Raw genomic sequence first — 15,346 nt, 5'->3', positions numbered from 1 at the left:
GCTACCTTTTTTAAGAACTACCAAAGGATGATGAAGTCAACACATGACTTTCAACTGGTCACCTTGGGGCTCGGCTTCAACAGAGAGAATCGAGTACCTTAAAAAGATGTGATTTTATTAATATATCCACAGGAAGTATAATGTGAAGAAAAGAAAAAAACCTTAGTATGGCACAACACAATACCAAATCTTTTTAACGTCATTTAAAAATAAGAAATGAATTATGATATGCAACATGATAACCTAACGCAGCAGGCATAAAAGAAAATGCCACATCCGGTTTTCAGCGGAAAAGGAAGCTAGGGTGAATTAGCTTTATCCCTGAAAACCGGACACATCCGGTCGTTGGCAACTCCACTAAGGCGAGCAACACGATGACACTAACTCTTGTTTACTGATTGCACTGTCAACTATCAACCGGAATCTCCTCAGAAAGGCTGACACTGTCCATTAGTGATCAACAAGTAGGCCACAGTCCGTTGTACAAAAAAAGAAAATGCCAGAATCGTGATTCATGACAGAAATAAAGCAGCTTTTCTTTAACATATTTAGGAACAGCTGTCACAACACTTTTTTAGACTTTAAAATAGCTGACAGACAGCCATACACCTACCACTTCTGTTTTCCTCCTCAAATCCTGTCCTTTGTCTGTCCCCCTCCCAGGAGAGTGGACTATGCTTCAGTAGAAAACAGTACGTTTGTGACTGTTTATAATATGGCACAGTCCCCTGGGCCCTTCACCAGCAACAACCCTCATTATGATGCAGAGGTTTGGCAAGTTGTTGGCTGAGGAGGGAAGGTCCCAGTTCCGGTCAGTTCTGCTCCCAAATAGTACCACAGTCTTTTAGAGGCTCAAGTCCTGTGATTTTAGTGGACGGAGAGGATATTGGTTACAGACATTCAGGGTTGGGGCGACCCACTGTTTGGCACGGGTGTGGATGGAAGGGAGGAGCGTTTTGGGGGACAGAGTGATGTTTGAGTGAACCCCCTGTCAGACAGAGCTGAGCTTTACCAGGCCTCTGACAGAGTCCTCGTGTAGAGAGTCCTGGCTGGCTGGATTGTAGAAGCCCTGTATGGTGTGGCTGTGTCCCAGGGGACTGCCGCAGGGGAGCATGCCCGGTGGCGAGGGAGCTTCCTCGGGCGTGAGGAAGTGGTGGTGGCCCCCGTCCGTGTGGTGGTGTCGTAGCCCGTCGCTTTGCTCGTTCCGGAGAGGCAGCATGTCGTTGTCACAGCTGAGGTTGGGGGTGGAGGTAGGGGGTGTCGGATGACCCCCCAGCGGCAGGGCTCCAGAGCAGGGACCCCCTAATGATGTTCTGCCTGGTAGAAACGCCTCGTCTGTGAGGATGACTGGCTCACTCTGCAGCAGGGGTGTGGCAGCAGCCTGCAAAACGAATTTGGTGCTCTGAATGCACTGGGCTTGATCACACTGAGATGGGAGAGATGGAGAGTGGGAGTAAAGGAACGAGTGCAGGGAGAGTAATGAGACATGTTAAGCGGGAGGGATTGGAGGGGAATGTGAGGGTGATACAAGAGGAAAGTAAACAGATGACAGAGAAAGGAGCAAGAGGTTAACATGACGAGTGTAGTGAATGAATTAAGGAGAGAACATGGGGTTTTAGTAACTGTGTTAGAGTAAACCAACACCAGAGAGAAAAAAAGTGTTCAAAGTGACCCAAATGCATAGTAAATTCAATACATGAAGTTGAGACGGCGGGACATTAAGTCAGCTATTGGTGTTTCTGGAACCTAAATGGTTTAAATGTAAATCAAACATCTACATGGAATGAGCCAGCAGTGCACTGTTTGAGCACTTCTATAGCCTATCTAATAATTATCAGATGTAGTGGCAAAGTGCAAAACTGAAAGGCAGGCAGAGTACACACACACACACACAAATCAATGGGAAACCTTTTGATGATCCACTATGACAAACCTGGCATTAGTGCTTTGAAAGGTCTTCTTAGATCTCACGTTCACAGGAGACTAAAGTAATAAAAGATAATCTGTTCCTCAAATCACCTGTCTGGCTAAGCATAACCACACCAGGTTAAGAGTGTTAGTTTATAGGACTACTTAAGTTTCTCATATCAGTTGATGTCCTTTTATGAGCTTGGCTTCTTTTATAGTCACTCAGAAACAAACTCAGCCACTGGACTCAAACTTAGCTGCTAGTAGTCTCACATTCGTCACAAGTTGTATTGTCCAGTGCGTTCTGCACCTAGATGCCTGACATGAGAGGCTATTCTCACATCGCAGGCTCCTAGTCTCTCCTTTGAGACACCGCTACTGAAGGGGCCTGCTCCAGCCAGTAGGTATCATCCCTACAGGAAGCAGAGATCTGAGAGCTCACTGACAGAGAATCCCGGCCTACTGTCTCCAATACAGTGTCTGCTGGTACCAGAAATACATTCCAGCCTGAGAGGGTTGGTTCATCAGAGTCAGACCTAGGGTTGCAATGGGTCGGAAACTTTCCGGAATGTTGTTGATGTTAAGCCTGGGAATTTTGCTTAAATTCATCAAAAAAGTTAGCTTATAACAGTGAACCTTTTTTGTGGGATACACAAGGCAATTCTAGGTCTTGTGGCATATTTTGGTTAAACTATCCCCGATTCAATGGAATTTCAACCCTCTGCATGCAAAGTCCATCCTTCTATCATACAGTGCCTTGCGAAAGTATTCGGCCCTCTTGAACTTTGCGACCTTTTGCCACATTTCAGGCTTCAAACATAAAGATATAAAACTGTATTTTTTTGTGAATAATCAACAACAAGTGGGAAACAATCATGAAGTGGAACGACATTTATTGTATATTTCAAACTTTTTTAACAAATCAAAAACTGAAAAATTGGCGTGCAAAATTATTCAGCCCCCTTAAGTTAATACTTTGTAGCGCCACCTTTTGCTGCGATTACAGCTGTAAGTCGCTTGGGGTATGTCTATCAGTTTTGCACATCGAGAGACTGAATTTTTTCCCATTCCTCCTTGCAAAACAGCTCGAGCTCAGTGAGGTTGGATGGAGAGCATTTGTGAACAGCAGTTTTCAGTTCTTTCCACAGATTCTCGATTGGATTCAGGTCTGGACTTTGACTTGGCCATTCTAACACCTGGATATGTTTATTTTTGAACCATTCCATTGTAGATTTTGCTTTATGTTTTGGATCATTGTCTTGTTGGAAGACAAATCTCCGTCCCAGTCTCAGGTCTTTTGCAGACTCCATCAGGTTTTCTTCCAGAATGGTCCTGTATTTGGCTCCATCCATCTTCCCATCAATTTTAACCATCTTCCCTGTCCCTGCTGAAGAAAAGCAGGCCCAAACCATGATGCTGCCACCACCATGTTTGACAGTGGGGATGGTGTGTTGTGGTTGATGAGCTGTGTTGCTTTAACGCCAAACATAACGTTTTGCATTGTTGCCAGAAAGTTCAATTTTGGTTTCATCTGACCAGAGCACCTTCTTCCACATGTTTGGTGTGTCTCCCAGGTGGCTTGTGGCAAACTTTAAACAACACTTTTTATGGATATCTTTAAGAAATGGCTTTCTTCTTGCCACTCTTCCATAAAGGCCAGATTTGTGCAATATACGACTGATTGTTGTCCTATGGACAGAGTCTCCCACCTCAGCTCTAGATCTCTGCAGTTCATCCAGAGTGATCATGGGCCTCTTGGCTGCATCTCTAATCAGTCTTCTCCTTGTATGAGCTGAAAGTTTAGAGGGACGGCCAGGTCTTGGTAGATTTGCAGTGGTCTGATACTCCTTCCATTACAATATTATCGCTTGCACAGTGCTCCTTGGGATGTTTAAAGCCTGGGAAATCGTTTTGTATCCAAATCCGGCTTTAAACTTCTTCACAACAGTATCTCGGACCCGCCTGGGGGGTTCCTTGTTCTTCATGATGCTCTCTGCGCTTTTAACGGACCTCTGAGACTATCACAGTGCAGGTGCATTTATACGGAGACTTGATTACACACAGGTGGATTGTATTTATCATCATTAGTCATTTAGGTCAACATTGGATCATTCAGAGATCCTCACTGAACTTCTGGAGAGAGTTTGCTGCACTTAAAGTAAAGGGGCTGAATAATTTTGCATGCCCAATTTTTCAGTTTTTGATTTGTTAAAAAGTTTGAAATATCCAATAAATGTCGTTCCAATTCATGATTGTGTCCCACTTGTTGTTGATTCTTCACAAAAAAATAGTTTTATATCTTTTGTTTGAAGCCTGAAATGTGGCAAAAGGTCCCAAAGTTCAAGGGGGCCGAATACTTTCGCAAGGCACTGTATGTGCAGTGCACTCTTGCATCACATGTGCAGCCGATTCAAGATTTTGCACACTAAGGAGATGCGATTGAGCCCACACTACTACACTGTCTGAGCCAAAGACTACATGCTTTCTGGTTTTGATTACAATACCGGGTGGAGTGAATATATTTTATGACATACATCATTTTTTGTTAACTAGTAAATAGTAGCCTACAACAAAGTGTGTTTAAATAATTTATAACTTGTTAATTTCAGCTATTGCGTTTTTTGCTACCATGTGGGTTTTAGCTTGCTTGAGCCTACTAACTGAGGCGTGTTAATATATTCCATATATGTTTCATTTTAAAACGTTTATCTTACAAAAGGAGTTGTTTAGTCTAACTGCTTAACTATTTATCTGTACATGGAATTGTATTTGGGTTTTTTGTTACTCATTTTTTTTTTTTTTTTTTTTAATGCCACGGGCACTATCTGATGTGTGGAGACATTTCACTGCAGCTAATGTAGAAGGAAAAGCTGTGTACATTTGCAAATACTGTGCCAAATCATATGTGAAGAACGCAACAAAGATGCAGAATCATCTGGCCAAGTGCATAAAGTTCCCTCAGCGCTCACAACAAGCAACCTCTGACAAAAGTCCCTCTACTTCTAGAAAATGATGAACCAGACACCTTATCGATAGCAACAGCTCACGGTCCTCCTGGAATCAGAAGTTTTTTTTACTCAATGGAGGAACGTAGTCAGAGAAATGCTGATGAATGTCCTACTCGAGCTGTGTATGCAACTGGTTCACCTCTGATGCTCACAGGCAATGTGTATTGGAAGAGATTTCTGAATGTTTTTCGCCCAGCATACACCCCTCCAAACAAACATGCTGTATCTACTCATTTGCTGGATGCAGAGTTCAACAGACTTCAAGTGAAGGTCAAGCAAATTATAGAGAAAGCAGACTGTATTGCAATCATCTCTGATGGGTAGTCGAATGTTGTGGGCAAGGAATAATTAACTACATCATCGCCACCCCTCAACCAATATTCTACATGAGCACAGACACATTGCAGATGAGCTGAAGGCAGTCATCAATGACCTTGGACCACAGAAGGTATTTGCACTGGTGACAGACAATGCTGCGAACATGAAGGCTGCTTGGTCTAAAGTGGAGGATCACATCCATTGGCTGTGCTGCTCATGCATTGAATCTGCTCCTCAAGGACATCATGGCACTGAAACCAATGGATACACTCTACAAACGAGCCAAGGAAATGGTTAGGTATGTGAATGATCATCAAGTTATAGCAGCAATCTATGTCACCAAGCAAAGTGAGAAGATTAAGAGCACCACATTGAAGCTGCCCAGCGACACCTGTTGGGGTGGTGTTGTCATCATGTTTGCCTGTCTCCTGGAGGGGAAGGAGTCTCTCCAAGAAATGGCCATATCACAGTCTGCCGATATGGACAGCCCCATCAAGAGTATCCTCCTGGATAATTTATTTTGGGAAAGAGTGGTAAGCAGCCTGAAACTACTGAAACCTATAGCAGTAGCCATTGTAAGGATTGAGGGAGACAATGCCATCCTGTGATGTTCAGACTCTGCTTGCAGATGTAAAAGAAGAAATTCGTAATGCCCGGCCCACTTCACTGTTGCTCCAAGCAGAGGAAACTGCAGTTCTGAAACACATAAAAAAGCGTGAAGACTTCTACCTGAAGCCCATAAAAGCATGTTGGACCCCAAGTATGCTGGCAAGAGCATCCTGTCTGGTGCAGAGATCAACAAGGCCTATGGTGTCATCATTATCGTGTCTCGTCACGTTGGCCTGGGTGAGGGCAAGGTTCTTGGCAGTCTGGCGAAGTACACTTCCAAGCAAGGGCTTTGGGATGGAGATGCAATATGGCAGTCGTGCCAACATATCTCATCAGCCACCTGGTGGAAGGGACTTTGTGGATCTGAGGTGCTTTCCCCTGTTGCCTCAATCATCCTCCAAATCCCACCAACATCAGTCGCCTCAAAGTGCAACTGGTCCTTGTTTGGGAACATACACACCAAAGCACGCAACAAGCTGACCAATACAAGGGTTGAAAAATTGGTGGCCAGCCGGGCAAATTTGAGGCTGTTGAGACTGACAACGAGCCATCCTCAACAAGGTTGGAAAGTGACAGTGAAGATGAGGCCTCAGAATCTGATGTTCAAGGGGTGGACATTGAGGAGGTCCAGGGAGAAGACATGGAAGCCTGAGAGGAAGACAATAAAAGCTTTAGTTTCTAGACTAACATTTTTAGGAGATGCGATGGCTCATTGGGGATCATTCCATATTCCCTTTCTTCTGTTGTTCAGTGAAATCACCCCATGTGAAGAGTCAAGTGAAATCACCCCATGTGAAGAGTCAACTCATTGACTATAGTTCAATTTGTAACTAAATAGCTTTTTTTTCTATTGTAAGGATTGAATAATTTGCAATTATGTCTACTTATGATAAGGTAAAATGTTTGTTTGTCTCCATATCATGGTAAATATATCTAATGCAAAAAACATCTATGGTATTAATATTAATTTGCATATATTCACGTTAATTCCCACGTTAAGTTATCCCCTCTGAATATTCCCCAAAATGTGAAACCCCAGTCAGACCCTACCAGAACAGACAGAAAGACGTTGGGAGAGAAGAGAAACGCGGTTATCTACATGGAGCTATTAAGAAAGCAACACATTGTATTTACATCAACCTATAGTAATGAAAGAACTGGAGCGATCCTCTAACACGGGCAAACCTGCATCGTGATTAGTTTAGCTTTAGCCTGATCCCAATGTCAGCGAGTCGAAAGCTTCTCTTTGACAGATGCACATCCAAAAGCCCCACAATCTGATCACTGCTCCTAATCTAATAATTTTTACATTTACATTTTAGTCATTTAGCAGACGCAAGGACACATTTTTTACAGAGTCAGCTTGGGGATTCAAACTAGCAACCTTTCTGTTTGTGGCCCAACACTGCTCCCCGCTAGGCTACCTGCCGCCCTGCGGCCTGCTTTGGCAAAGCTGCACTCCAAAAGTGACTTTCTGAAAGCATTTTATGTGTCAGCTCCATACTGCCCTTTGGAAGAAGAAGCATGGTATTATTTACTAATGAGCTTGGACAATCTCCTTGGCTGAAATTACTTTAGAGGTTGAGTTGCTGGACAGGGTTGGGTCCGGGACTGCTGCCCACTGTTCTGCCCAGGTGTGGGTGAAGGAACAGGGGGCAGATGAGCCGGCTGTCATTACCCACATTGGCAGGCTTCACTGTGCTATGAGCCTGTGAGATAGTGAAGTTCAGCTCTGATAAGTTTAGCCCTGGTCGTAAACCTTTCATCAGCTCAGCAGGCTACAGGAAGAGCAGCTCTCACCTTGCCAGGGAGAGAGGAAACCAACCAACCCTGACTTAGCCTGAACGAAACCCTGTCTACTCTGTATCTTCATCACGGCTGACTTAGGCACGCGCTGATTGAATTTTCAGCGTTTATCTTGAGTGTTTCAGGCAATAAAACGATGACGGCTGTGTAAACATTGATTCATGTTAGGGCTGTTCAAGCTAGATGAGTTTGACACATAGGTGAGCAGTGTTGGCCATTCCGTCTAATGAATTAGCAATCGCCAGTCAAGTAGACACTGCTGAGATACTGAAGAGAAAGGGAGAGTCTACAATGGAGTTCTGTGTGTCGTCATCCATTACTCAAGAAGAAGCTGGCAAGTTGAAACAGTCCAAAGTCAGAATCTATATCAGTAAAGTCTCTGCTGTGTAAAAATAGCTGCCAGCCACCACAGAAAAGGCGAGAAAAAAAATGAGATAAAGATGTGCTGGTAATTATTACAGAGGACATGGACAGAGCGAGAGGAAGAACAAAGCGGATGCTATTTTAACTAGAGGTCATGGCCACTTCTAGATGTCACCTCGCTCGCACATACTGTTCTCTCGGTCACTTCCTGACTGGGGCCTGTGACGGATGGTGTGATATGGCGTGATGTCACCGTTGCCATGGTGTCGAGGCTTCTGTTGTTCAGCCTACCATGTCTTTAGAGAACATACATAAAAATGTATGGAAATGGACTGGATTCTCTGCACTTGATTAGTATTCCCCAATTTGCCTACTTACACGACGACCAGGTATGAGTCAACGGCGCAATTTGCAATGTAAACTCTCTCTTTCTTGTCTTGTCAATTGCACACACCACATTCTCTAAGTTGGTGACTAAAGATAGATGATGTTAGTGGCGACATTTCAATGGTTCCCCCGTGGGATGTCATTACTGCAGTATATTACTAATAATAACTGTTTAACAGATGGGCTCTATTTCTACACGTGATAAAGTTATGGAATGTCAAACCTGTCCCCCAGCCAAAACAACCAGCTCCAGCATTCCAGATGGCCATGACACATCTTTAGAACAATTCAATAAGACCAGAGTTAGCGGGACAGGAACACCGCTAACAAGGGCTTTTTTATGTGGTCCATAATATTCTAAGAGCCCATTGGATTCAAGTTCAGAGGACTGTAGCGAGTAGTGACTGTTCATTAGAATGTACGAGGAGGGAAAAGATGGCTTGTTCACTAAGGAGCCACCAGACTCCCAGTCAGACTCTTTCTTCCATTCTCTGCCAGATTGTGGGGTGCGGTCAATAATGTATATAAAACCCTGGATTGCTGTTGCTATGTATTGGCCAATGAGAGGCTTTGAAGCCACCGGCCGGCCATATTGGCACTCCCCAAAAGAAGCAGTTTGCTATCGGAATGAATGGAATTCTACAAGTATTCCAATTAAAATGTTTCAAGGACAAAATAACATCTATTTGAGTATTTTTGTTGTTGTAGTGTGGATCAAAACATCATACTTTAAGGATTTTTAAACATGTTTAACTCACATAATAATTAAGGTGTTTAATATAATAAATGTTGCAAAAACAAATGCGACATTAATAAATGCATATCTATATTTTCCAGAACATTTCTTACATTTAGTGGGGGACTGCCAAGATGGAGGTGCGGTGGCTTCAAAACAGTGCCCCCTGTCCGTCATCTAGTGACATTTGTAGCTTCACACCCATTGATCCGATACTCCGACACCAATTACACTGTCAGCTGACAGGGCCTTGTTTAAGTCACTCTCTCCATGATTTTACTGAAGGAGCCTTCTCTCTAAAAGAACATGTATTCTCTCCATCTGTTTCTGTCTCTCCTATCATCCATTTCTTGCATTCTATCCATCAGTCTCTTTCTGCCATGTCAAAGCCTCTGAGAACATGAGTTAGATTGTCAGCATGTCCAGTCAGTCTGCCTGATAGCTTGTAGGAATCAGAGGGGGAAAGGGAGTGCACTGCACATGAGCACAACATACGCACATGCACACACACAGAAATCACTCCCTGGGGTTCCCAAATCTCCGACATGTCATTTTATTTGCGAGAGGGGGACAGGGACTGTTGACAGTGGGGAAAGCCAAGGAGTCATACACACCACAGTCCACAATGACATTGCTTGTCACAGTGCACACACAAGTCCCTCCTCCCCCTGCTGACCTATTTCCCAGCCATAATGCCAGATCACAGAGCATCATGGGTAAAATCTGTGAGTATAATAACATAAACAACCCCCTATTTGGAATCCCAGTTGATTTGCTCCAATCTGTCGGCCAGAGATGGAAATGAGATTGGCTAAATAGATTTGGATTGAGCGGGATAAAGATGAGATAAACAGCCTTGTTTGTGGGCTTTCTAGCGTGGGATGATGAGGGGAGGAACAATGTTTGTCTATCCTAACAGATCTTAAACAGCAACTTATCAGGAACACCTCTGGAGAGAGATGTAGAAAGAGAGAATTGGTAGGGAGAAAGAGAAAGAGGGAGAAAGAGCGACGCTCTGACCCTACCCTGCCCTTGCCTAAACCAAGTACCAATGTTGATGATTGCAATAACACACCATGATACCACTGGTCATCATAATTTCCCAGAGATTGATTGGGATAGTTTATCCATCTAGTTTGCAAGGCTGACAGTTGAGCCGTTGTTTACAGATGAAATACGTTGCAGGATATACGACGACAGCTGAAACACCAGGCTACTATGAGTGGAGAGCTGGAGAGGCTGGCACTGCCACGCACAGCTGCAATACCGTGTCCTGGGTTTCCCAGGGTGAGTCAGCCAAAGATGGGTCACTGTTCGGCCATCCTCTGTGGATATGGGAGAACCTTCCAGAAGGACAACCATCTCTGCAGTACTTCACCGATCAGGCCTTTATGGTAGAGGCGCCAGGCGGAAGCCACTCCTCAGTAAAAGGCACATGACAGCCCGCCTGGAGTTTGCCAAAAGACAACTAAAGGACTCTCAGACCATGAGAAACATGATTCTCTGGTCTGATGAAAAGATTGAACTCTTTGGCCTGAATGCCAAGCACCACATCTGGAGGAAACCAGGCACTATCCCTATGATGAAGCATTGTGGTGGGACATCATGCTGTGGGGATGTTTTTCAGCGGCAGGGACTGGGAGAATAATAAGGATCGAGAGAAAGATGAATGGAGCAAAGTACAAAGAGATCCTTGATGAAAACCTGCTCCAGAGCGCTAAGGACCTCAGACTGGACTGGAAGGTTCACCTTCCAACAGGGCAATGACCCAAAGCACACAGCCAAGACAATGCAGGAGTGGCTTCAGGACAAGTCTCTGAACGTCCTTGAGTGGCCCAGTCAGAGCCCGGACTTGAACCCGATTGAACATCTCTGGAGACCTGAAAATAGCTGCGCAGCGACGCTCCCCATCCAACCTGACAGCTTGAGAGGATCTTCAGAGAAAAATGGGAGAAACTCCCGAAATACAGGTGTGCCAAGCTTGTAGCGTCATACCTTAGAAGACTTGAGGCTGCCAAAGGTGCTTCAACAAAGTACTGAGTAAAGAGTCTGAATACTTATGTAAATGTGATATTTCAAAAAAAAAAAAAAACAGTTTTTGCTTTGTCATCATGATGTATTGTGTGTAGGTTGAATGAGGAAATAAACAATTTAATCAATTTTAGAATGAGGCTGTAACGTAACAAAATGTGGAAAAAGTCAAGGCGTCTGAATACTTTCCAAATGCACGATATACTCAGAACAAAAATATAAATGCAACAATTTCAATGATTTTACTGAGTTACAGTTCATGTAAGGAAATCAGACAATTGAAATAAATGAATTAGGCCCTCATCTATGGATTTCACATGACTGGGAAGGGGTGCAGTCATTGGTGGGTCTGGGAGGGCATTGGTCCACCCACTTAACAGCCAGGCCCACCCACTGGGGAGCCAAGCTCAGCCAATCAGAATGGGTTTTCCCCACAAAAGGGCTTATTACAGACAGAAACACTCCTCAGTTTCATCAGCTGTCTGGGTGCTGGTCTCAGACAATCCCCGCAGGTGAAGAAGCCAGATGTGGAGATCCTGGGCTGGCATGGTTACACGTAGTCTGCGGTTGTGAGGCCGGTTGGACGTACAGCCAAATTCTCAAAAAATAAGTTGGAGGTTGCTTATGGTAGAAAAATTAATATTCAGTTCTCTGGCAACAGCTCTGGTGGACATTCTTGCATTCAGCATGCCAATTGCACACTCCCTCAAAGATTGAGACATCTGTGGCATTGTGTTTTGGGGGGGGGAAATCACATTTTAGAGTGGCCTTTTATTGTCCCCAGCACAAGGTGCACCTGTGTAATAATCATGTTGTTTAATCAGCTTCTTTATATGCCACACCTGTCAGGCGGATGGATTATCTTGGCAAAGGAGAAATGCTCACTAAATGGATGTACACAAATTTGTACACAAACTTTGAGAGAAATAAGCTTTTCTCACATCTGGAAAATGTCTGGGATCTTTTATTTCAGCTTATGAAACCAACATTTTACATTTCTGTTCAGTATATGTGGTAATGAAGGCAATACATAAGCCATATTAAGATGACCGGGGTCTGAGTTTGAGGATTTTCAATGACATGATGGCCATAAGTAGGTTTGGAAATGATTGAGTGGAGAATGGCTTACCATGTGGCTCTGTGATTGGGTGGATCCGTACATGGTGATGCCATTGGTTGGCGGGATGGGCTGCGGCGTGTCCAATTGGACAAAGCCTCTTCTGTCGATGAGACTGAAGAGAGAGAGAGAGAAATATCTGAGGAAACCATTCAATGATATTAATAATATTGTAGATCCCTTATATAATATCTGTGTTTCGGAGAATGCAGATGCAAGGAATCCAGACATTAAAACAGGATATTAAAATGTTTTATTGAAAAAAATTCTAACTGATTTTACAGGGTCCTACCTCCTCGACAAATGAATCAGGCATAGGTCCAAGTCTATTTCAATACTGTACATTGAAGCAATGCTGAAACTGTATATTTATTTTGCAGTGATCCTGCCGAAACTACATTTATTTGTATTTTATTTAACTAGGCAAGTCCGTTAAGAACAAATTCTTATTTACAATAACGGCCTGCCAAAAGGACTCCTACGGGGATGAGGGCTGGGATTAAAAATTAAAATAAATGAAAATATAGGATTAAAACACACATGACGAGACAACACGACACAAAGAGAGACCTAAAGATGACAACACTGCATGGTAGCAACACAACATGACAACAACATGGTAGCAACACAACATGGCAGCAGAACAAAACAGGGTAAAAACATTATTGCGCACAGACAACAGCATAAATGTCAAGAAGGTAGAGACAACAATACATCAGGCAAAGCAGCCACAACTGTCAGTAAGAGTGTCCATGATTCTTATAAACACAGATTTTGTGAATGAAATGCTTTGATTTCCTTGAATACTCTCATTTCAAATCCTTGGCAGATATCCTTACACAATGTAACTCAACGTTAAGAGGATGCAGAATACACATGAAATTCCTTTCAGAGAGTCAAATATTGTGAAAGAATAAGAGGGCCTGATCTACACAGCTGCCACAGACAGACACCAGGGAACCCCCGAAGGGGAGACTTGTGCCCTGCCTAATGTCTCACTCTGTATGCAGGCGCTCCTCTTGGTAGTCAATCATTGAGGTCGTGCAAAGATCAGTGGAGTGAATGATTATTTCTGTTCGATCACTACCGTTGCTAGGCTGAGACATGGCTGGTTAGGCAGGAACCTGCTGAGGTTAAGCAACATGATTGTCATAGTGTGTGTGTGTGTATGGTTATGTGTAAGCACATAGAGAAGTCATGAGCTAGCCGTGTGTGATAACATCCAGGGGCCGTGTGATGATATGAAACAGTGACACAGATCAGCTCTAACGGAATACAAACAACTCTTCCAGTGGAAACAGCTCTGAGGGAGGTGTGTGTGTGTGTGTGTGTGTGTGTGTGTGTGTGTGTGTGTGTGTGTGTGTGTGTGTGTGTGTGTGTGTGTGTGTAGGGTAATCAGTAACAGAGAGCCTGTTGACTCTGAGAAATGGAGTCTCTTACAGGAATTCAATGGAGGTGAACTGAAGAAGAGAAACAGACACACACACTCCACCCCCCCTTGCCCACCACCTGCCCATAGAAGATCTCCCCCTGCCAACCAGTAGAGTTATTACCAGTGAGCAATTTAAAAAATATATATATATTTTACCTTTATTTTACTAGGCAAGTAAGTTTAGAACAAATTCTTATTTTCAATGACGGCCTAGGAACAGTGGGTTAACTGCCTGTTCAGGGGCAGAACGACAGATTTGTACCATGTCAGCTTGGGGATTTCAACTTGCAACCTTCCGGTTACTAGTCCAACACTCTAACCACTAGGCTACCCTGCCGCCCCAAGCAATGCTGTGGGCAGTGGAGGCTGGGTTGGGACTCTCACACAGAGAGCAGTAAAACACACTGACAACCCCTGGGCTAAAAGCCTCCTTAACCACTCTGGCCTGTTAATTCCATTTCTCCCTAGTCTGTACATGTGTTTTACCAAGGATAGACTTTCTCGTCTCACTGTTAATGACCTGCTACTGACGCACTGTACCATGCCTTTATGCGTGTCCAAAATGGCACCCTAATTCCCTATATAGGGCCCTACTTTTGACCGGAACCCTATGCCTAAGCTCTGGTCAAAGTAGCGCACTACATAGGAAATAAGGTTCCTTTTGAAATGGAGCCTTAGAGTTAACCACACAGTCAAGCCACAGAGGAGCTGCTGCGTGTCGCGTTGTCTCATCAGAGAGGGGGAAACTGGACTGTAAAGGGGAGAGAGAGCCTCCACCACAGAGAGTGTGGTGGAGGCTCTGGAACTCTCTGTGGTGGAGGCTCTGGTTCTACACACTGTCTCTGTGGTGGAGGCTCTGGTTCTACACAGAGACAGTGTGTAGAACCAGAGCCTCCACCACAGAGAGAGTGTGTAGAACAGAGCCTCCACCACAGTGTGTAGAACCAGAGCCTCCACCACAGAGAGAGTGTGTAGAACCAGAGCCTCCACCACAGAGAGAGTGTGTAGAACCAGAGCCTCCACCACAGAGAGTGTGTAGAACCAGAGCCTCCACCACAGAGAGTGTGTGTAGAACCAGAGCCTCCACCACAGAGAGAGTGTGTAGAACCAGAGCCTCCACCACAGAGAGTGTATGTAGAACCAGAGCCTCCACCACAGAGAGAGTGTGGAACCAGAGCCTCCACCACAGAGAGTGTGTAGAACATGAGGAGAGGCATGTTGGGAGTGGGAAGCAGAGCCTCCACCACAGAGAGATTGTAGAACCAGAGCCTCCACCACAGAGAGTGTGTAGAACCAGAGCCTCCACCACAGAGAGTGTGTAGAACCAGAGCCTCCACCACAGAGAGAGTGTAGAACCAGAGCCTCCACCACAGAGAGTGTGTAGAACATGAGGAGAGACACGTTGGGAGTTGGAAGCAGACCACAGGTCTGAATAGTCATGGAATGGGGTTTCAGCTATGAAGTATTGAATGAGGCCAGTTAATAAGCAATCAATCCATGATTGGCAAAGATTCTATAGATACAATGATTACTACATCTGTTATCCATCTGCATAGTTTGATCTCACTGGGAGGTGCTGAAATCCTCTGTACTACCAGAGGTCTGAATGAGAGACGCTAGATGATTTCACA

At 44.3% G+C, this 15,346-nt stretch overlaps 1 protein-coding gene across 6 annotated transcripts in view; it reads right to left on the bottom strand.

Annotated features, from left to right (window-relative positions):
- Positions 1 to 94: 94 nt before the first annotated feature.
- LOC135526004 (palmitoyltransferase ZDHHC14-like) overlaps positions 95 to 15,346 on the bottom strand; it is a 102,819-nt gene continuing 87,567 nt past the window's right edge. For 5 of the 6 annotated variants that reach the window (XM_064954017.1, XM_064954013.1, XM_064954014.1 and 2 more), the window contains 2 exons: positions 12,296 to 12,398; positions 95 to 1,426 (listed from right to left, as the gene is read on the bottom strand). In XM_064954017.1, coding sequence (XP_064810089.1) covers positions 992 to 1,426; positions 12,296 to 12,398 — 538 coding nt within the window. In that variant the 3' untranslated portion in view covers positions 95 to 991. The remainder of the gene's footprint in view (positions 1,427 to 12,295; positions 12,399 to 15,346) is intronic. The other variant, XM_064954016.1, reaches the window with a different exon arrangement.

The sequence above is a fragment of the Oncorhynchus masou genome, chromosome 32 (genome assembly GCF_036934945.1).
Source record: "Oncorhynchus masou masou isolate Uvic2021 chromosome 32, UVic_Omas_1.1, whole genome shotgun sequence".
Classification (NCBI taxonomy): Eukaryota; Metazoa; Chordata; class Actinopteri; order Salmoniformes; family Salmonidae; genus Oncorhynchus; species Oncorhynchus masou.
This window is presented reverse-complemented; position numbering and strand designations above follow the sequence as displayed.